The sequence below is a fragment of the Hippocampus bargibanti genome, linkage group LG02 (assembly GCF_051943395.1).
Source record: "Hippocampus bargibanti isolate YZ-2025 linkage group LG02, ASM5194339v1, whole genome shotgun sequence".
Lineage (NCBI taxonomy): Eukaryota > Metazoa > Chordata > Actinopteri > Syngnathiformes > Syngnathidae > Hippocampus > Hippocampus bargibanti.
The window spans coordinates 22,458,571-22,479,282 of record NC_142735.1 but is presented as its reverse complement, the minus strand read 5'-3'; the positions used below and the strand labels follow the sequence as shown (position 1 = coordinate 22,479,282).

The 20,712-nt window shown below is 40.8% G+C and overlaps 2 protein-coding genes across 2 annotated transcripts in view; both read right to left on the bottom strand.

The window, feature by feature from the left end:
- Positions 1-14,195, bottom strand: part of LOC148902039 (regulator of G protein signaling 12-like) — a 34,379-nt gene extending 20,184 nt beyond the window's left edge. The window contains exons 1-3 of the mRNA XM_088990224.1: positions 14,027-14,195; positions 10,691-12,436; positions 8,964-9,056 (exon numbers count right to left, since the gene is read on the bottom strand). Coding sequence (XP_088846350.1) covers positions 8,964-9,056; positions 10,691-12,403 — 1,806 coding nt within the window. The 5' untranslated portion in view covers positions 12,404-12,436; positions 14,027-14,195. The remainder of the gene's footprint in view (positions 1-8,963; positions 9,057-10,690; positions 12,437-14,026) is intronic.
- Positions 14,196-15,003: 808 nt separating this feature from the next.
- msantd1 (Myb/SANT-like DNA-binding domain containing 1) lies at positions 15,004-17,841 on the bottom strand. Its single transcript, XM_089017851.1, has 3 exons — positions 17,422-17,841; positions 17,042-17,344; positions 15,004-15,411 (listed from the first exon to the last, which is right to left on the bottom strand). Exons 1-3 carry the CDS (start codon positions 17,676-17,678, stop codon positions 15,126-15,128), a joined length of 846 nt encoding a protein of 281 aa, XP_088873977.1. The 5' UTR covers positions 17,679-17,841; the 3' UTR covers positions 15,004-15,125.
- Between the last annotated feature and the right edge of the window lie 2,871 nt (positions 17,842-20,712).

Genomic DNA, 20,712 nt, shown 5'->3' with positions numbered 1-20,712 from the left:
TATGGGATCACACCAACCGGTGTGCTTTTTTTCTGTTGTTTTCTTGACTTTATGTTAAGCACTCGCACATTGCATTTTCCAAATTGGTGTTTACACGCCAAGCGTCGCACTGAACCAAACTTGGCTAAAGTGGAGTTCAACTTTCCTTGCAGGACATGACGTAACCATGAACTTAACATCGCTATGCTAACATGTAGCCAAGAACCAGCCACTGTGCCAATGTAAGGAGCGAAACACATGGCATGACCTGGAACTGGCCCGAAATCTTGTTATCCCAGACATCCTTCACACATACTGTAGTAATGCTAACATGTAGCCAGCTAGCATTGTAACACAAGTGTGTAATGATGCTAGAATGTGACACCATCAACTAACTGCTGGGAACCTTGTCAAATGTTAAAACCTTTCAAAATAGTATTGTCAACATTGTGCCTTTGCGAGAGACCTTGTCTACCTTCAAAAATGTACTTAATAAAATGAGTTAAGGGGTGGCAACGGATGATGAAATCTGGCAAAAGCCATAAACTTTTTCAGACCTTCACAGAGAGAAAGCTAACATGTTGCGGCTAACATGTTGCACTCTAGCATCACAACATTAGCTTGGGAATCTGGTGCGCCTTACAGTGTGCATTTGATTTTCCCAAAAGCCGACAGTGTGCCTTATAATATGATGTGCCTTTGATATGGATCAATATTTGGATTTCTTGGATGAAGTATTTTAAATGTTGTTTAAAGCTCTTTGTTAGATATGGAGCGGTTGTGAAAGCCCATTATCAATACAGCTGTATTGTATTGTATTCTTTAGCATAGCTCCATCTCATGGATGCCTATAGTAACCAAAGCTACTATTGTGGTTTCATTGTATGTGCCTTATAATGTGGTACGCCCTATATATTTATAGGGTAGTTTTTTTTAATGGGCCATTCATTGAAATAAACAAATAACTAGAAACATCCAATTAAATTAACTCATTCACTGCCATTCCTGAATATTTGGGAATTGAAAAGCACGGCGTGGAGCGCCATTCCCAAATTTGTTCTGGTTTTGGTTTTTCATTGCGAAGAGGGGTGCCGATAAAGCGCTGGTAAGATCTCTGGCAATATTTTTCCCTCCCAGGAGGGGGCAGCATTTGCCTTTTGTACAGCCACCCCCATCTCAATATCAGATAATTCTAGACCCATATAACTTTTTTTCTGGTGAAAGAAGAGAGCCTAAGGTTTCTTACGATGCATTAAATGTTTATGTAATCCTTAAACTCAACATTCTGTGATATTTAATATTCTTGATATTTGAGAGAAAATGACAAAAACCCTGGCACCATAGTGGACACATATTTGCACATCGTCTGGCAGTGAATGAGTTAAGAAAATACTTTTCAGGCTTTCTTAAATTCATCCGAGGTTCTAATCACGTTTGCTTGCAAAGTCTTGGGCCGGTTCATACATAATGAATACATTGGATTTTAGTTGTGTGCCAGTTTTAATAATAATAATAATAATAATACATTTCATTTTCCAAGAATAATGTCAAAAGTTTGAGGAATAAATATGAATAACTAATAGAGCTTAGTGGGAAGTGGAAGTTTTTTTGGTATGTCACGATAGCAAATGGGTTTATTGTGATGCTTTGCTTGTCACAAGATGTCTAATTACATATTAAGATCATCTCAGTTATCTTCTACGGATGACAAATGAAAATAACATCAAGGCGACTTCCTTTTGGAGGAGAGGGATCGACAGGGCGCGGCGAGCAACTGATAAGACGGAAGATAGATTTTCCTCCATTGCAAGGAGAGAATGTCGCTAACAAAGGCGAATGTCACGTTTTGGAAAATGTCTGGAAAATCCTTATTTTACGCTGAGGTTGTTATCATTTTCAAGCGAATAGAGGTTGAATTGTTAAAGAGGGAACATTTTTCGAACAAAAACGCAGAAGGTTTTGCAACAAAAGTCAGTTTAAACAGGGGGAACAAAATCGAATCACATTCATTGTCATTGCACAACTCACGAGTCCTGAGAAAAAAAATCCTGAATTTATTCGGGAATTGTAAAGTGTGACGTGGAGCGCATTCCTGAATTTGTTCGGATTTTGTTTTTTCTTGCGGGGGTTGCCAATAAAGCCCTGGTCAGACCTCTGCCAATGTTTTCCCTTCCACAAGGAGGCAGCATTTCCCTTTTACCATGTTCACACTTTGTTCCAGCTTCAGCTGTTATTAAAGCGCTATATAAACCAATATGTGTGTATTGTATTTTGGACAGCCGCCCCCATTTCAAGCTTAGATAACTCCCAGATAACTTAAGAATTAACTTTTTTTGTGATGAGTGAACACGACCAAAACCCCTGGCACTGGAGTGGATACATTTTTGCGCATCTTCTAGCAGTGAATTAGTTAACATCTCATCCTGGGGATCTGCCCCCTCCCCCAAAAAAAACATTTCAACAAAGCCAACAGAGGGAGGCAGCAAAGGAGTGCTCACAGGTTGCCAGACGCCCCAGATTTTATTAGAAGAAAAAGAAAAATATAAGAAAAGGGGAGAAAGAAAACCAAAACCCAAACTATGCTCCGCACGGGACACAGTATAGTGCCAAAGTATGATCAGAAAAAAAATCGTAGGAGCTTGGTGGGGGAATAAAAATACTAAAATAAAATTTCAATAACACAACAAAAACATGAGTAACTTTATTTTAGTCAAGTAGTTCATCTGCAAAAAAATGTTGTTTTTTTTAATCAAGTATCATTTACAGGTAAAAAAAAGCATAATTTTACTAGGATAATCAAAATTGACAATAAAAACCATGGAAATTTTTCGGTGAATAAAGTTGCTTTCAAAATTAGGGAGAAAAAAGGATCAAAATTAGGGAGAAAGAAAAAAATGTGGACTAATTTGAAAAAAGTTTACAAAAATAAACCAATCTTTTATTTTATGATAAAAACATCCATTTCAAGAGAATAAAATGCTTTAGTTAGATGCAAAAGCTACAAAAAAAGCTACAACAAGAAAGTCGCACATTTCTGGTTTTTGTTGTTGGAATGTTGGGCCGCAGGCTAAAGTTTCCCCCCGTGAACAAGTATGATGGGGCGAGAAATGCAATATGCCAAATGTGAACGCCTGACTCCATAAAAGCAAGCGATAGCCTCTGCCTTCAGCATGTACTATCAAAAAGAATGGCCTGCGCTCGCTTGAGCCCAGAGGGCAACCACATAAGACGCGACCACACCCTCGCGCTGCTATTCCGCTCCCATTTAAAAAAAAAAAAAAAAAAAAAAACATCCCAAATGGACTTTCCGAGCTTGAAATCCTACACGTATAATTAGACTGGTGACTCTTGCCCCTATTTTCCCATCTCACAACAAAGCTCAGTGTGGGTACGCTCGATGTGATGCGAGGGTGAGGGCAATCGTTCACTTCCTGAGTTTACGTTTCGCCGTCTAATCGCTTTGGTCATGCCGGAAAGCTGAGCTGCTTGAAGAGAGGCAGAAAAAAGGCCCTCACAAAAATAGCACAAGTTTTTAACAATTCCTTTTGGAAATACAAATTCAATCTAATGGCCACACTGGCATCTTCTAAATAAATAATAATAATAATTATTATTATTATTTGCATTTAATATATGATATTATTACTATTACTACTATTATTATTATTACCGGAAGGCTGATCTGTTTGAAAAGAGACATAAAAAAGGTCCTCATAAAAATAGCATCTGTTTTATTCCTAAAAATTAAATTTGGAAGGACAAATTATATCTAATAGCCACAGTGGTGTCTTGAAAATAAAATTAATACTAATAATAATAATAATAATAATAACTATTATTATTAATTATAATAATATAATATTATAAAAATAATATATATATATAATATATAATAATATATATATAAAATAATATATATAATATAATAATAATAATATAATTATTATTAATTATAATTAATATAATATTATTATTAATTATAATTAATATAATATATAACTATAATATATAAATATAATTGATTATTAATATAATAATAATAATAGTAATAATAATAATAATTAATATTATTATTATTATTATTATTATTATTATTATTACCAGAAAGCTGATCTGCTTTAAAAGAGGCAGAAAAAAGACCCTCATAAAAATATCACTTTTTTTATTCCTTTTGAAAGGACAAATTAAATCTAATAGCCACACTGGCATCTTATAAATTAAATGTATTTTTGTTTAAAAATACACTATTTGTTGGGGGTGCACCTTATACACCGGAAAATACTGTATTTTCTTGAATATGTTTCCCCGATTAATTAATTGCTGCGTTATACATAATAAATCTCACACCCCAATATTTCCTCTCAACTGTGGGCTCTGTTTGAATCAAATCCATGTTCCATCCCATCTCCACATCTATTGAATCTAAACAAAAACAACCAATAACCTTGAATGGACAACCTCTCTCCTCACAGTGAGTCCAATTCAAGTCCCCAAAAAATTATTTCCTTTCATAGAGGTACCATTGTAAAGCAGCAATGCCCTGATTAGTTTATTTTCAGGTTAGATAGACTCCATTCTAACCGAATGAATCACCACCTGTATAAAGAAGCTCCCGCACAAACCAATACCCTGTTCAATTAATCCACTTGAATTGAAAAATTAACACCTCGCCCTCAATTGACACCTCGATCTTCAGCACGTTTAAAGTTGCCAGTCGAGTTTGATGAGCTCTCGCTTGATTGATTGAGTGCCGCACATTTTAAAATCCCGCATTGGTCGTCTGGAGAGATGACGTCACGTCCACGTGGGATTTCCAGTGGCGGTCAAACATTGAACTTGGCAACCGCATTGACTTCTTGTCGCGGTTTCAGATGCAAAGCACGTGCGCAATAGAAGACAAAATGAAAGTGGCGAGAAAACATCTCATGTCGAAGGATGTTTATCCAAACGAAATGTCAACACAACACCAAAGGACAAAAGAGGTGTTTTGCACTTTTCCAAAATACAGTGATACCTCGGTTTACAAACCCCTTGGCTTACGAACTTTTCGGTTGACATTATGAACATTTTACCTTGGCATACAAACTTTTTTTCAGGATACACACAGAGCTGCCACAATGAGTGGTGGGTTGTTCGCGAACGAGCCCGTTCTCCTTAAAAGAAAATGGCAGCCGGCTTGTTTTGGTCCTCTATTCCCTGCCCCCAGTCGTCAGTTAAAGCCACGTGATTGGTCAAGAACGCAGCAGTGAGTGGAGATGGTTTAAACATTAAAGAGACAGGCAGATGACAGAGAGTGACAAAATGAAAAGAAAACAGTGACGTTTGGACTTGTTTCAACTTTGAATAAAGGTACATCCAATACAAATGAATGGTGTATTTTCAAAAATTTTCCAAAGACAAGGCGCACCAGACTATAAGGCGCACCTTCAATGATTGAAAACAGTTTTCCAAATATGATATATAAATAATATAAAGGTTTTCCAAATATAAGGCACACCACATTATAAGGCTTTACAGTAGAGGCTGGGGTTACGAATGACTTTTTCGACAGGGGAAAATGAAGTCGGTGACTGCTGACAGTAGTTGCCAGATCTGTTGTGCCTCAATATTACTTCACATATAAGGCGCACCTGCGTATAAGGTGCAAGGTCATCTTTTGAAAAAAATTCAAGGACTTTGGGTTTGCCTTGTACACCGGAAAATATGGTACTTTCATTTTCATAAGCACCCAAAATCGTCTGAAGATATTTACTTCAACAGTAGTTAGTCATGGTCCAGGTCTCCTAGCGTATAAAAACACTGCAGTTCAAAAAAATAAAAATAAAAAGAGACAATTGGCTATATTTCCTCAAATCGTGGGCATCCTTCCCTCTGGCAGCCACATCCCAATGCACCAAAAGGTACCTCACTCCAAAACAGATCAATGGTGATATTTCCTCCAACGGAAACCATGCCCTAAAAGTCCAGGGCCACTTGAAGAACAAACGCCTCACTCCAAGCCAAAGTACAAGCGGCATTTCCTCAAATAATCTCCATTCTTCTCAAAGACATGCCATCATTATTGTCCAGATCGACCCCAAATAGATAACAAGCTGTATTTTCGATGAGAAGGTTTCTTCAGCCGTCATCTGTACAAATTTAAAGGTTTCGGACGTTTCGCTGACGAAGCCTCTTGGATAGCAGGCGAAACGTCCGAAACCTTGTGATGGACCACTCCTGTACGACTGAGAGCTTACACAGACGCAAGCTGTATTTTCTTTCAAAGAAGCCCTTTCAAAGAAGCCAATAATCTGCTGCACCTTTAACTCATTCACTGCCATTCCCGAATTTATTCAGGAATTGAAAAGCATGACGTGGTCCGCCATTCCCAAATTTGTTTGGGTTTTTGTTTTTCTTGCGGGGATGCTAATAAAGCTAGTCAGACCTCTGGCAATGTTTTGCCCTCGCACTCGGGGCAGCATTTGCCTTTTGTCTATATTAGCGCTTTGTTACAGCTTCAGCTGTTGTTAAAACGCTGTCAGCCCAGCCTGCAGCCTCGCAGGTGCTGGTCGTTCCAATCAGTGGCAGTCAAAAGGACTCCCGGCACGACCATTCGGCGTCGGGTCATTGTATGCGATTGTATGCTTTGTGCATTGTGTATGCATTGTATGCTGTGCATGTGTGTGTTTCACCTTGGCGGACTTTTACTCTTGGTTTTCTTTTGATACTTTGTATTTTTTCTGTTCAGATGATTTTGATGTTTTCGATTTTGTTCCTGCTGACTTTATTTTAATACAATTTGTCAAACACAACCTCCTGCTCCCTCCTGCCTGCTTTTGAGGATCCACAACCGCCATCACCACCTTGCAAACCGTGACAACAGCCGCGACCATTTCAAGCTCAAATAACTCCAGATCCATATAACTTAGGAATTAACTATTTTTTTCTGATGAAAGAAGAAGGTCTAAGGTTTCTTATGTGGCATTAAATCTTGATGTAGTCCTAAAACTCAATATTCGATGGGTCCTGCAATTTCAGTGAAAATGACAAAAACCCTGGCACTGGAGTGCGTCACATTTTTTCACATCGTCTGACAGTGAATGAGTTAAAAAGACAACTTGCAGCATAGATCACAAATCGCTGGATTGGTTATTTTCAAATAATTAAACGCCGCACCCGAAATAGACACACAATGGAAAGAAATAATCATCTCTCTTTGACGGAAGACATTATGATGTAGCACCGCATAAAATGCCCACAGGGCGTACAAGGCGTACGGGAAGAAAAGTCACCTTATGAGCATTCGTAAAGAAATTAACCCCAAAAAAAAACAGCAACTTGATCACTGCATTTTTTGGTGCAAAATTAGATCGCCCGATGCAACGCTCCACATGAGAAACATTCCGCTGCAGCCCAAAAAAACCATACGAGAAGACTTACGGAGTTGATGATAATGGTGGGCTCCATGTATGGCACGCAAAAGGGTCCATTCGCGGAAGGGGGACGCGCCAAGTGTGGGAGAGCTCAAAATCCCAACAGTGACTGTGAGTCTCTAGTACCGTGACTCTTGCTTTCCCTCCTTCCCTGGCACACACATACACTCTCTCTCTCTTTTTCTTTTGGTCGCAACAGATTCCTCCTCTCTGTTTACCTCCCACCTCCCGCCTCCGTGTCTTCTTCATGCCTTCCCTTTGACGCCCACAGGCGCGACAAAAAAAAAAAGATTTATGTCTAATGAGCAGCAAGGGTGTAAAACAACTACAACAGAAACACCAGAAAAAAAATCTTCCGTTGACGCGTTCCAACCCTCAAAAAAACATTTTTTTTTCCTTCGTTTTGTGTTTGTCATAAAGATAAATACCGCTGTATATTAAACTGTTTTATGGGGTGTCGCCATAGTATGTACACTAGGATTGGTTAGCGGGATACGTGCCTTTTAGAGGCATCGTTTCAGAAGTCTGCATGTGAGTCGGTGCGATTGGTGGCCCCCTAGCAGCTCTTTGTAAGCGATCTCATTATATTTGTGAAGGTATGATTGTTTTGCATGACAGTTGCAGTCATCAACCGGAACCGAAGCGTTTACTGCCAACGACGAATATGATCGTCAAGGATGGTTTATAACAGCATTGAAGGAGGGGGGGGGGGGTATTTTAGCTTGTGCTGTGAAATTCAAGCTTGTACGTGACTGTAATGATGAATAGACGATGATGGCCTTGCATCACCTTTGGATTTTGGATGAGGCAGAGCATCTTGGTTGGTCACATTGATTTTGAGAGAGTGAAATAGCAACATGAGGCATTGCACACAAACATGTATTCATGTGTCTCACGTGTGTCTGTGTGTGTGTGTGTGTGTGTGTGTGTGTGTGTGTGTGTGTGTGTGTGTGTGTGTGTGTGTTTCTGATGAAAGAAGAGTGAGTGTCTAATGTTCCTTACGCTGCACTGAATGTTTATGTAGTCCTAAAAGTCTGTGAAATGTAAATTTCTCCACTACGAGACTAATAAAGGCAAATCCAATTATCTGGGTCCTGCAATTTGAGTGAAAATGACACATTTTTGCACATTGTATGGCAGTGAATGAGTTAAAAACAACCACCACTGCATATCAAGTGCAAAACATGAGGGAAAACAAATTCATACAACAAACATCTGTCCATCCATTTTTTGATTGTCACCAGGATTGTGTGCTCTTATTCCAGCAGTTTCAGGGAGTTGGCGGGGTAAACCCTGAACTGGTTGCTAGACAATTGAAGGGCACACCATCTCCACATACCTTGGGTCCAATTTTGAGTGTTCTATTAATTTATGGTGCATGTTTTTGGAATGTGGGAGGAAACTAGAGAACTCATAGAAAACCCACGCAGGCACGGGGAGAACAAGCGAACTCTCCACATGGAAGGTCAGAGACTATAGAACCCTGCACCTCTGCATTGTCAGACAGACCAACAAAAAACAATAAATAACTATGTTTTTTGTCACAGTAAATACAGTAAATATAAAGCTTACCTCAAGGTCGTCCAGAGATCGAGCCAGGCTGACACGCTTTGAAGAGCGACGTTTGGAAGCACGAAGCACACCCAAACCCCAAAACCTGGAGCCCTGTAAGAATATAAGTTGAGTTCAGAAGTATTTTTTTTCCTTCAATATTAACACACTTATCTCCTTTTCATTACCCATTAACAATAAGGGATATTTTAAATATATTGGTTGGTATAGTTTAGGCCCCAATATAGCCTTTGTAACGTTGTAATCACATACAAATTTATTTATACATATTTTATTTGTGCCATGACAAAAAAAGTAATGTTGACCACAAAAATTTGTGAGGGAGTGAAACAAAATAGCTGTCATGAAAAAGTCATTTCGGGGCGTTTGCAAAATAGACCAACAGCTCTACCTTGTGGCCGTGAAAGGTATAGCAACACTTTTGAAACTCGCTTCCTGATAGGACAAATAGGAAAAAGTCTAAATTTAATGCGCTCTATTTTCTGAGAACGTAGTTTTAACAAGAATAACGTCATGGTAAGGGAAACATCGAGTTCAACATTGCAAGAAAATATTCCAAAAATCATAAATCACAACATTACAAGGGAAAGGCTAAAATAATAGGGTTTTTTTACTTTTATCTAATAAAGTTGTAACAATATTAGGTAACGTCGTTTTATGAATCATATTAAGGGGAAAGGTTTGTGAAATGTATGCCTGACAATATTCTAATATGATTATGGCATTAATAAGAATGCTCTTTCTAGAGAAAGAGAGAGAGCTAGCGGGCTAAATATTATGCTAGACAGAGAGCTAGTGGGCTAAATATCATGCTAGAAAGAGGGAGCGAGAGAGAGAGAGAGAGAGAGAGAGAGAGAGAGAGAGAGAGAGAGAGAGAGAGAGAGAGAGAGAGAGAGAGAGAGAGAGAGAGAGAGAGAGAGAGAGAGAGAGAGAGAGAGAGAGAGAGAGAGAGAGAGAGAGAGAGAGAGAGAGAGAGAGAGAGAGAGAGAGAGAGAGAGCTAGTGTGTGAAATATGCGAGAGCAGAGGTCCTCTACCCTCAGACCGCGGACCGGTACAGGTCCGTGGGTCATTTGGTACTGGGCCGCGCAGAAAGAATAAATAATTTACATAATTTCCGTTTTATTTATTATCTGAGTCCGAACTGTTTTATTTTGAAACATGTAAAATTATCAGATTACATTCGTCTATGACTTACTCTTGACGCATGTCAAATCGCTTGTCTAGGTCACGTGATACATAAGCAAGACACTTCGGGTGTCATTGTCTCCCATTATCCCTAGATGGGACGTCTCGTTGCAGAGAAACAAGCTTAGGGCTCCCACTGATTGAGTTGTAGTGAGTTGTATTTTTCATGCGCTTTGTCCTTGTTTTTGTGGTGTATCTTATTTTGAAGGCACCTTTAAACATTACCATGGTGACCATAGAGCGTTAAGGGGCAGAGACGATGTTACATATGTTGTTGTTGTTGGCGCGATGGTACTTGGACTCTGCTAATAAAGTTGTATAAAAATACACAATGGATTCATGCTTATTATTATTTTTAAAAGAAAGAAAAAAACAGTTTCCATGCCTGCCAAGCGCTAGTGGGCTAAATAGCATGCTAGATGCTAGAGAGGGAGAGAGAGATTTTTTTTCCTTCATTCTGACCCTCTCAAAATGTTATGAAATGTAAATAGTCCTGTAATTTGAACTGGTCCAATGACCATTTATCTTATTCACAACTCACATTTTTCATACGCTCATTCTTCCGGTGGACAAACGCTTGGGTCCATTCCTCTTTGGGTGGCATCATGGGAAGAAATTCAGCAGAGCGATAGGCGGGCGGCAGGTTCCGCGCACCCTGGCCGACGCCAGCTAACCAGTTGTCATTGCTCCATGTCATTTGAGGCTCTGGGTTTCCACTGAGAGATTTGGGCCACTTTGGCTTGGAGAACCAGCGCTGGCTACCCCGAAGAGGTTCTTCTGAGAGGCTATTTATTTTCCCCAAAGTGGCTAGAGGAGGCGGGGGCTTGAATTTGAATTTTAGCCGGGGCGGAGGGCCACCGTAGAAGTCAATGAGAGAATCGGGACCGGGTAGCGACTCTGAAAGGGAGTGAGTGCTGCCACTATTTCCTGGATGATATCGTTGGCCATTATTGTCAAAGTTTCTCGGGATATGGTCAGGCGATCCGGGATTATCCCATGGACAGGTGGGGAGGAGGACCCCGGAGTGGTTTTGGATTACGGAAGGGAAATCCCTGGCGGCTCTCTCTTCGGGGGGCGAGGCATTGTCGATGCCACTGTCTCCGTTACTACTGGAGGTACCTTGTTGGAGGTTCTCCTTGGCTTGCTGCTGAGCCTCAATGTCCAGTTTGACTCGAAGCCTCTCCACCGCGTCCCCCATGTCGCTGTAGAGGACGGTGACAAAATGAAGGACATCCGGCGGAGTATGGGGGAACTCCAGGCAACCCGAGGTATCCGGATCAGGGGTGCAATCAAACCCAAAGCGCCCAGCGATGCCTGTGTGCTCCTCGTGGTTTCCCAGCTCTGGGTCGATGAAGAAAACGTGGCAGGAGGCCCTCAACGGAGCGTCTTGCGGAGTGCAGCCATTGATGATGTGCGCGGTGGTCACCAGGCAAAAAAAACGAGGGTCCTCTGTGCAAACGGCCCCAAGGACCAAGTTCTCGGTGGGAAAAGCCGCCAGAACGGCTCCCACGTCATCGCAAAGTCGGATGCAGTCAAACGTGATCTTCATCACCACCAGCGTATGGGTATCCTGCTCTGTGCCCAGCTGGCGTATTCGATCTCGAATGGCCTTCAAGCAGTCGTCCTCCGACTGCGACGTATTTAAGATCAGCTCTGTGGAGCTCAGGTAACCCACCACCAAGGTCATGTTTAAAATGCTCCAGTCTGTATTCGTTTCTTCGCTGTCCGTCAAAACCGAACGGTGTTTGTCCTTTGGCACCTGCGTTTCGCAGTTCCGCTGTTTGGACCACTGCGACATGTCCGGTTCTGACAGCGGCCTCTGCTTCCCAGCAAGCGTCTCTCGCCAGTTGTCGGAATTCGGTGAATCGTGTGAGATAGTGCGCAGGACGGCTGCCTTTTTCGGGCTGATGACAAACTTTTCGTCGTGTAAGATGGGATTCCCGATCACCCGGCCTTTGGTGTGAACGACCAAGCGCAGCGGCCCGATGCAACGACCGATCATCTGAACCACAGTCTCGTGCAAAGCTGTCGAGACGTCAGCTCCGTTTATAGCCATGATCCCGTCGCCTTGTTTGAGTCCTACCAGGTCGGCGGGACTATCCTCGAGGATACTGCTCAACAAGCATGGCCACTGTCCCGAGATGGTGAAGCCATAACCTGTCCGACCACGGTGGACCTCCACGCGACGCAGCTCACCTGGAGTGCTGAAATTGAGGTGCCTCCTTGCGCCCTCTGGTTGTCCTTGGATCCTCATCTTGCTCGCCAACACTATTGTGTTGTTGTCATTCTATGGATACACAAAAAAACAAGGACAGGAAAAACCATGGTGAAAATTTTGTACACGACAGGAGTACCAACCCTAACATATACCTCAAATCCTAAATTTGACAGAATTGATCAACAAGTATTTTGCATCTCATGTAAAATTGATGATCATGTGTAATGTCATAATTATCAATCAGTGATTTCCTTGTTAACGCATTCGCAGCCATTCCTGAATTTATTTGGGAATTCAAAAGTGTGACGTGGAACGCCATTCCAGAATTTTTTCGGGTTTTGGGTTTTCTTGCAGGGGGTAAGCGCTGGTCGAACCTCTGGCAATGTTTTCCCATTCTACGAGGGGGCAGCATTTCCCTTTTTTCCATGTTTGTTACCGCTTCAGCTGTTGTTAAAGCGCTATATAAATCAATATGGATTTATTGTCTTGTATTTTGTATTGCCTGTATTTAGGAATTAACTCTTTTTTTCTGATGCAAGAGAGTCTAAGGTTTCTTACGCTGAATTGAATCTTTATGTAGTCCTAAATCTCAATATTCTATGGGTCCTGCAATTTGAGTGAAAATGACAAAAACCCTGGCACTGGAGTGCACATTTTTGCACATCGTCTGGCAGTGAATGAATTAAGCTCCACAAAATAAGACATCACACCAAACACAATCTCATTCGCTCAACTGCCACAAAATAAGGTTTCTCATCATATAGGAGTATAGTTGATTTTTTTCCTCCATATGTTTTGGGGGGAAAGCAGATTTTTGGGAGGGTTTGGGAGCCTTTTTTACTAAAGGCTTTCAATGGGTGCAATTACTATACGTATAAGCAAGTTTTAGGTATTTGTGGCCAGACTGGTCCATATATCCGTGAAAAGCGGGTGAGGGTTGATTTAAACAAATTATTTAAATAGATTGGATACATTGATCCACCTTCTGATCGGATCGGTTATCTTTTTTTAACTCGCTGATCTCTGGTCGGCTCTAAAATCCTGATCGTGTGAAGGCGACCTAAACTCATCGACTACCATAACCGGTCACACCAAACCTTAGTCTTAACTCTAAACCAAAACCATAATCCTGCCATTGTGTGTAACCTCTTTATTTTTACACGATTACAACTATGTTACTTCAAACAGTTCCTTTCGGGATTTATGATCCGATTTTTTTTCCTGATTAAAATGGTTTCCTGCGGGGAAAATTGTTCAAGTCACATTAATGCAAGAACTCATAAATAATAATAATATAATATCACGTTGAAATGAGTACATCGCCAGCAAATGAGCCAAGTCTATCTTGGTTTGGGTGAGTTATTATCTGTCGAGGATAAACGCACAGAAGGCTTTTATATCCTCCTTCGAAGCAGAGTGCCAGCTGGCTCTCCCCCTTAACAAAAACACTTAAATGAGGACCAGACGTTTGGTATTTGACGACTTTTTTCACATGTCACATTTTGGAAACATGCTGAAGTAAACCACAGGAAGCGATGTTTTTTTTCAATCCCATACTGTATCGCGTTTTACAACGCTTGCCACAGACGTTAGCGACCACCACAACTACTACTACAACACTTATCTTGTTATTTACGCTACCGAACTTTTTATATTTACCTTGTATGGTGTCGGAGGTTCCTCCGCCCCGAAAACAGTCCGCGCAGCTTTTTAAACGCCCAAAACTGACATTTCACGTCACGCGACCTCTTTTTTTAAGGGCAGTTATTCCAAACAATACATAAGGGTCGTGATTTAGGTCTTGTCCATATGCGAACGTGTCGTGAACGCGCCCCCTCCCGTCGCTCACGCGCACAAGGCAGCTTGAACAAAAGCCACATTGACGGTAACCATGACAACGCAACGTCTCGGCGTCACCTTGCCCGCCCCTACTGTCCGTATGTCCAATCGCCTTCACACTAAATATTCAAAATGAATACTATGATCCTATTGGCTTCTGATGTTGGTGGGCGGGGCGTCAATACCGACAAACGGTTGAAAATATTTTTAAAGTTAAAATTTATCGGAAAATATATTTAAGATACATATACAGTATTACATATACGTTTTGCGATAATCAATTGTAAAAAATGTATTTGGCTCAACATTGTAAAATATAACCCAGCCTTCAAATCCACAAATACAAGAAACATTACACTATTTAACAGCAAAAAACCCATAACATTTTATATTCAAAATATTTCACTTGAAAAGAAAATGTGCAAAAAATCATTTTTTGCGCAGTGGTCTCAACATTATTTTTATCTCAAATATTAATTTAGTTTGGATATTTTATTGAATTTGGTTAAAACCAATAATTAATTGTATTGCATTCCCAAATGGTTCGTTCGTTTCAAGACATTCATTTCATTCGTTTCGTCTGCGTGTGTGCGTGTGCGTGTGTTTTGAGGTACTCGACAAATGCAGTTGGATTCATAATTTACCGCCACACCCCTCAGGCGCGTTGCAAACAAAACAACTCAGGTCAAAGTACTCCAAGTAGCCTTTCCCTGTCCCGCCCCTACAGGTTGAGGAGGAGCTACGGAAGCTCACCAAGGCACAGAAATGACTGAAAACTACAAATACAGGAATATCAGGTCAAACAACTGTATTTCTTTCAATTCTTCAGCATTTCAAACAAGTGTGTGCATTTCTTACATGCGTGTATTTTGCTTGTGAAGGAACTAAAAACTGAAAGTGGGAAAAAAACAGAAAAAAATTATATTGATGCTACAATGGAATTTGCGATTTTGTTCTTCCCGCCTGTGGAAGACGGCAGAATCATCTTCTCCAGGAGGTTCATCATGCGCTCCTGAAGCTGCATAGATTGGACTTGTAGCAGGTTCTGCTGGTGCAGGGCCCGCCGGACTTCCCTGCATGTGTCCTCTATGGCTTGGTTGGAACGTTTTTGTTGCCGCAGCATGGCCTGCATCAGCTGCAGCTTCTTCCGCTTCAGGGAATGATGTCTTTTTGTGTTCTTTTGCTTGCTCAAAGTTGGATGGGAGCTGCAGAGAAGATCATGGGCCAATTAATTAGGGAAAGAACATTGACGCCATGAAATGGCTGCAAGATCAGGAACAAGGCTCTAATTGTCTGGGACGCAAATGCGATTCAAATAATTTTACGGAAAAAAAATTGGACCTAGCCTTTTTCTTCAATACGAAGAACAACTCATCTGAATCAACAACAAATCCCTGAATATTAAAAGAAATCCTAGAAAACCCATGATTGTGAACTCTGCTTTAGTGACTTTTTTTTTAATCTGAGAAAGGAATAAAACTGAGATACCTATTCCCAATTTTCAAAATGTTATGATGATGATGCATAACTTTAACTGGAAAATGACAAATACATTTCATTTATAAGCGCCTTTCAAAACTCTCAAGGTCACTTTACAGTCACAGGATAAGATTTTCTGTCGGTGAGCAAAGTGGATTGGTGGATGCTGTTTTTTAACACGGATTGTGATTTTTTTTTAGTTAGGGGCGGAGGTGTGGGGGCGCTTATGATTGCCTTATTTAATAAATTAAAAATAATAAGATCTGGACTACTTGGAGGCCTACGTTCAGTTTGCGCGATGAATTGTAGCGATCAAAAAGTCAATTGATTAATCACACCCTCGTACATCATGTAACTACTGTATGTCAACATTTCCGTTATGTCTCTTTAAAAAAAGTATTTGTAGACATTAACTCATTCACTGCCATTCACATACCTCTGAAGATGGAGGTTACTGATTCGCTGTGGCGACCCCTTGAAGGGAAAAGCCGAAAGGAAAAGAAGAATATTCTGGGATTTAAAATATGATGTCGAGCGTGATTCCCGAATTAGTTCGAGTTTTTGTTTTTTTCCTGCTTGTGTGCTGATAAAGCGCTGGCCAGACATCTGGCAATGTTTTCCCTTCCACAAAGGGGCAGCATTTCCCATTTTTGCACTTTGTTCCAGCTTCAGCTGCTGTTAAAGCGCTATACAAACCAATGTCTGTATTGCATTGTATTTTGGACAGCCACCCTCATTTCACGCTCATATAACTCCAGACCCATATAATTTAGAAATTAACTTTTTTTTTTTTATGAAAGAAGACCGTATAAGGCACAGGTGTCAAAGTCAAGGCCTGGGGGCCAAATCCGGCCAGCCACATCATTTTTTTCGGCCCGCGAAAGCAAATCAAACTTTTGAACTTGTGAATTTCCATGATGCTTGCTAAAATCCTAACCAAATTTCACATTATTTGATGTAAACCACAATAACAGTCATTATTTTTGACTTCAGATTTGAAAACTAGTTATTCATTAATGCGTTATGCGCTCTACATGTAATATGTGGAGGGGATTAAACATTCTAGTGGCTTCTCTAAATTCATAACAGCCCTCAAGAGGAAACCATAACTACAATGTGGCCCGTGGCAAAAAAATGACCGGTCTCAGGTTTCTTACGCTGCATTGAATGTTTATGAAGTCCTAAAAGCCAATATCCTGTGGGTCCTGGAATTCAAGTAACAATGACAAAAACCCTGGCACTGGAATGGACACATTTTTGCACACGTCTGGCAGTGAATGAGTTAATTAGATAAAAATATGCTTGAATATTCTCCAGCTGAAAGTCCGTGTGACGTGACAGGAATGTGGCCATTACCTGGATCCACGTGTGTGCTCACTGTCAGAGCTCCATGAATCCAGCTCCTGCTTGACCTCCATTTCATCCGAGGACCCAGTGTATTCGGGCAGGAAGCCCATCAGCTCCTCCCCTGGCTGGGCCAAGGGGGTGTCGGTGGCCTGGGAGGCAGTCCCGGCGCTCGCCGAAGCCTGGGATTCGGCCTGGGACTCGCTCCAGTTGCCCCTTCCCACCTCCAACGGCGTGGTTAGGATCTTCTCGATGGCCATGTAATACGGCCAGTCGGGCGTCTCGCCGCTTACCATGGCGTTGGATTTAAGTCGCCTGTTACAAGAGGAAAAGAAAACAAACAATGAGTGACACTTTTTGGATCGGGTTGGAGAAGTTTGAGATCGACCGGCCTGTATTGGAAGGACATGTTTGTGATCTTCATTTTGATCTCCTCTTTGAAGCGCTGCTCGCCCGTCAGCTGGAAAAAGCGCTGCGACATCCTCTCGTAAACCTTGGCGTTCCTCTTGCTGGTTTTCAGCTCGTTGTGGTTCTCCTCCCAAACATAGAGCAGGGCCTTCATTTCGCCGTCGGTCCAGTTGGGGGCCCGCCGGTGCTTCTCACCCTGAGTAGGAGAAATAAGATAGCTAAAATCATCCCCCGCCGCCATTTTTCCTCCTCCAAAAAGGGTTTTGGTTTTGAAAGCCTTTTAGTATTATGCAGTGAGCTTGCGAGGCGAGCGGGGAAAGCGCACGCCAAGGCCTGCCTCTACACCACGCCCCTCCGGGACAGACTGAAAGAGCACTCAAAATGGGGCCTACAGAGGGAGAGGAATCCGGTTAAAAGCTTTTAGTGCATGATGATGTCACAGTTGCCCCGGCGACGGGCTTGGGAGGCCCTTCTTTTTCACCCTAACCACTCCCATCCTTCCAACCCCCGCCGCTCAGCCTTCCTGCTGCCACTGCATTGAGCTGGGACATAAAAAGCTTTTAGCTGAAAGGCAGCAATATGAGCGGGCGCCATTGATGAAATGCGGGCGGGGGAGGGGAGGAATGTGCGCCGAATGCCTTTTGGTTCCTTCACGACGAGGCAACCCAGACAGTGCTGCCTTGAAAAGCTTTTGTCGAATCACTTCATTCCCTGCAGTGTTGGCTTCTCAATCTGGGGTCCACAAAATACATCATAAACCTCGTGTAGTTTTCACAAAACACAAACATCCATTTGGGGACTGGCATTGCTTATTCCTCCTCATTTTTAGATTCATTCACTAATTCACTGCCAGGCATGTGCAAAAATGTGCCCACTCCAGTGCCGACGTTTTGTCATTTTCACTGAAGTTGCAGCACTCACAGAATATTGAGGTTTAGGTCTACATAAACATTCAATGCAGGGTAAGAGACCTTAGTCTCTATTTATTCGTCAGGGAAAAAGAGTCAATTCCTAAGTTATATACTACAATGTGTCTGGAGTAATATTGGGTGCAAGTGTGGGCGACTGCACAAAGGACAAATGCTGCCCCCTCGTGGAAGGGAAAAACATTGGCAGAGGTCTGACCAGCGCTTTATCTGCAGGCCAAAAACCAAACCAAAACCAAAACCTGAGTAAATTCGGGAATGGCGCTCCACGTCATATTTTCAATTCTTAAATAAATTTAAAAAACCTCTCTCCGATTGTGATTTATCACTTAAATAGGACATTGCTGACCGGATGGAGTCTTTTGGGATGGGGAGACAAAGGGCAAATTATTACAGGAATAAATCTGTTTTTTTTTTTCAATGTGAAAAGATGTGTAGTTTTGAGTTTTATTTTTACTCTAGGCATATTTTCCAGAATAATAAAAAAACAGTAAATTAGTATTACTGAAAATCACTTATTTACACTTATTAAAATACGAATTTCTACCCACCCAAACATAAAAGTTTGCATTAATGTCATTAATATCAAAATATTTAGATTTAAGCTAACTTTAATCTTGTGACATTTTTATCTCTCAATGTTTTCTCCCTGAAAATACTTTGTTCTCATAACATGACATTTTAACGCAATTTAAGCAAAAGTATAGTTGTTGATCCAGCTTTCATGGCCATACGTGCACGAATGCACAGGTCATCTATGAAATTAATTTACTCTTTGGACTGGCAACACAAAAAAAGCATGAGCCAACTGGCGAACTTCTCTTTCTTTTCTTTTGCGGGGTTTAAAGTGGAAGTAATCCAGACTGTTAATCCAAGGGACAGACTAATCTACAGATAAACCAGTTCATGTCATTCAAGTAATTCACTGTTAAATTTTATTTCAAAAGACGTGTTTGTGTGTTATTTTATTTGTCTTATTAATTTAAAGGTTATTTTATTTTAAAGAAAATAAAAAGATAGTTCTATTATAAGTGTTCATTATAAATACAATCTTCAAACGTGATTTTAATTTTGCAAAAGTCAAAATACATCTGTCATAAGAAAAGGGCATTTTCAAAATAAGAGGTTATGGTTTAAAAATAACACAGAAAACACTTTAATGCCAATTTGTGCACATATATATTAACACATACATACAATGTTGATACATCCACCCTTAAAATGTAAATGTTTTTAATACTGACACATACCATTTCATAGCAAAAATGACAACACAATAAAAAAACGACGCATAACTAAGAAATGTATCTAAAATAAATATAAATATGAAATCAAGAGATCACCAAAAATAATCAGAATAGGATGTAGTTGCCAAAACATAACGTTAGAGGTCAGCAAACACCCATGCTTAAATGAAATCGCCATGATGGCATTCACATTCTTGACATCAAGTCTCACAGTATCACCTAATAGAACACTGACTGAATTGTACCGTATGTGCACATTGGTGTCAAAATGCAATATCTCAGGTCATGCAGCCGATTACAGTTGACTTGTTTTTGTTGTTGTTATTTTGTTTTTTTTTTTCTCGGTCACCGTTCCTTAAGAAAGGAGTAGGGGAAGTCCTCAGAGCACCATCGTGAAATTATGGAGGGTGGAGGGCATCAAAAATGTGACATCGTAGCGATTTTTCAGTTTGGACTCAACGTCTGTTGTCGTTTCGTTGGTTACATAATACTTGGAATAAAAAAAAATGACAGCATGAATGTTCATATTAATTTTCCGATCCGCTTTAGCCACGCTGTAAAGAATAAATCGTTGGGGGAAACGCAAATACAGTACAACATTGTTAAAATGTACCCCCCAAAAATGCAAACAGAATGAAACCTGCTGCTTTCAAAGCCACATTTCTATTTTAGGGTTTGTTTCTGTAAGACGGAATGGTATCGTTTTGTTGGCTATTTTACATGACATTGTGGCGGGCACTAAGACTATGTATCTCACCCAGCAGGTGTACAGCAAGGGGCGTGGTTATGATAAGACTACAGTGAGACCTCAATTTACAAACACCTCAACTTACAAACTTTTTGTCTTACAAACGTCAAATTTATGAAAATTAAACCTTATAATAAGCACTATTTTCATAATACACACCCACCACGGCTGGCGGAGTGATCTTCGGCGGAAGCACACGACCTAACAGCACCAGATGTTAAATTACCAACAGTCCTTATGGAAGGTGACTCTCCTTCCATAAGCCATCAACGACCATCAAAAAGGTAAATAAAACTTTATTTTACAGCACAGTTTATTTCTTTTATTACAGTCGTCATGTAATGCGCCTCTCTT

Excerpts from the sequence above, each read along its gene's own strand:
- msantd1 (XM_089017851.1), bottom strand. The coding sequence starts at position 17,678 with ATGGCGGCGGGGGATGATTTTAGCTATCTTATTTCTCCTACTCAGGGT. Across the intron at positions 17,345-17,421 it reads AACATGTCCTTCCAATACAG|GCGACTTAAATCCAACGCCA; the intron begins GCCGGTCGATCT and ends CTCTTGTAACAG. Across the intron at positions 15,412-17,041 it reads GAGCACACACGTGGATCCAG|CTCCCATCCAACTTTGAGCA; the intron begins GTAATGGCCACA and ends TCTTCTCTGCAG.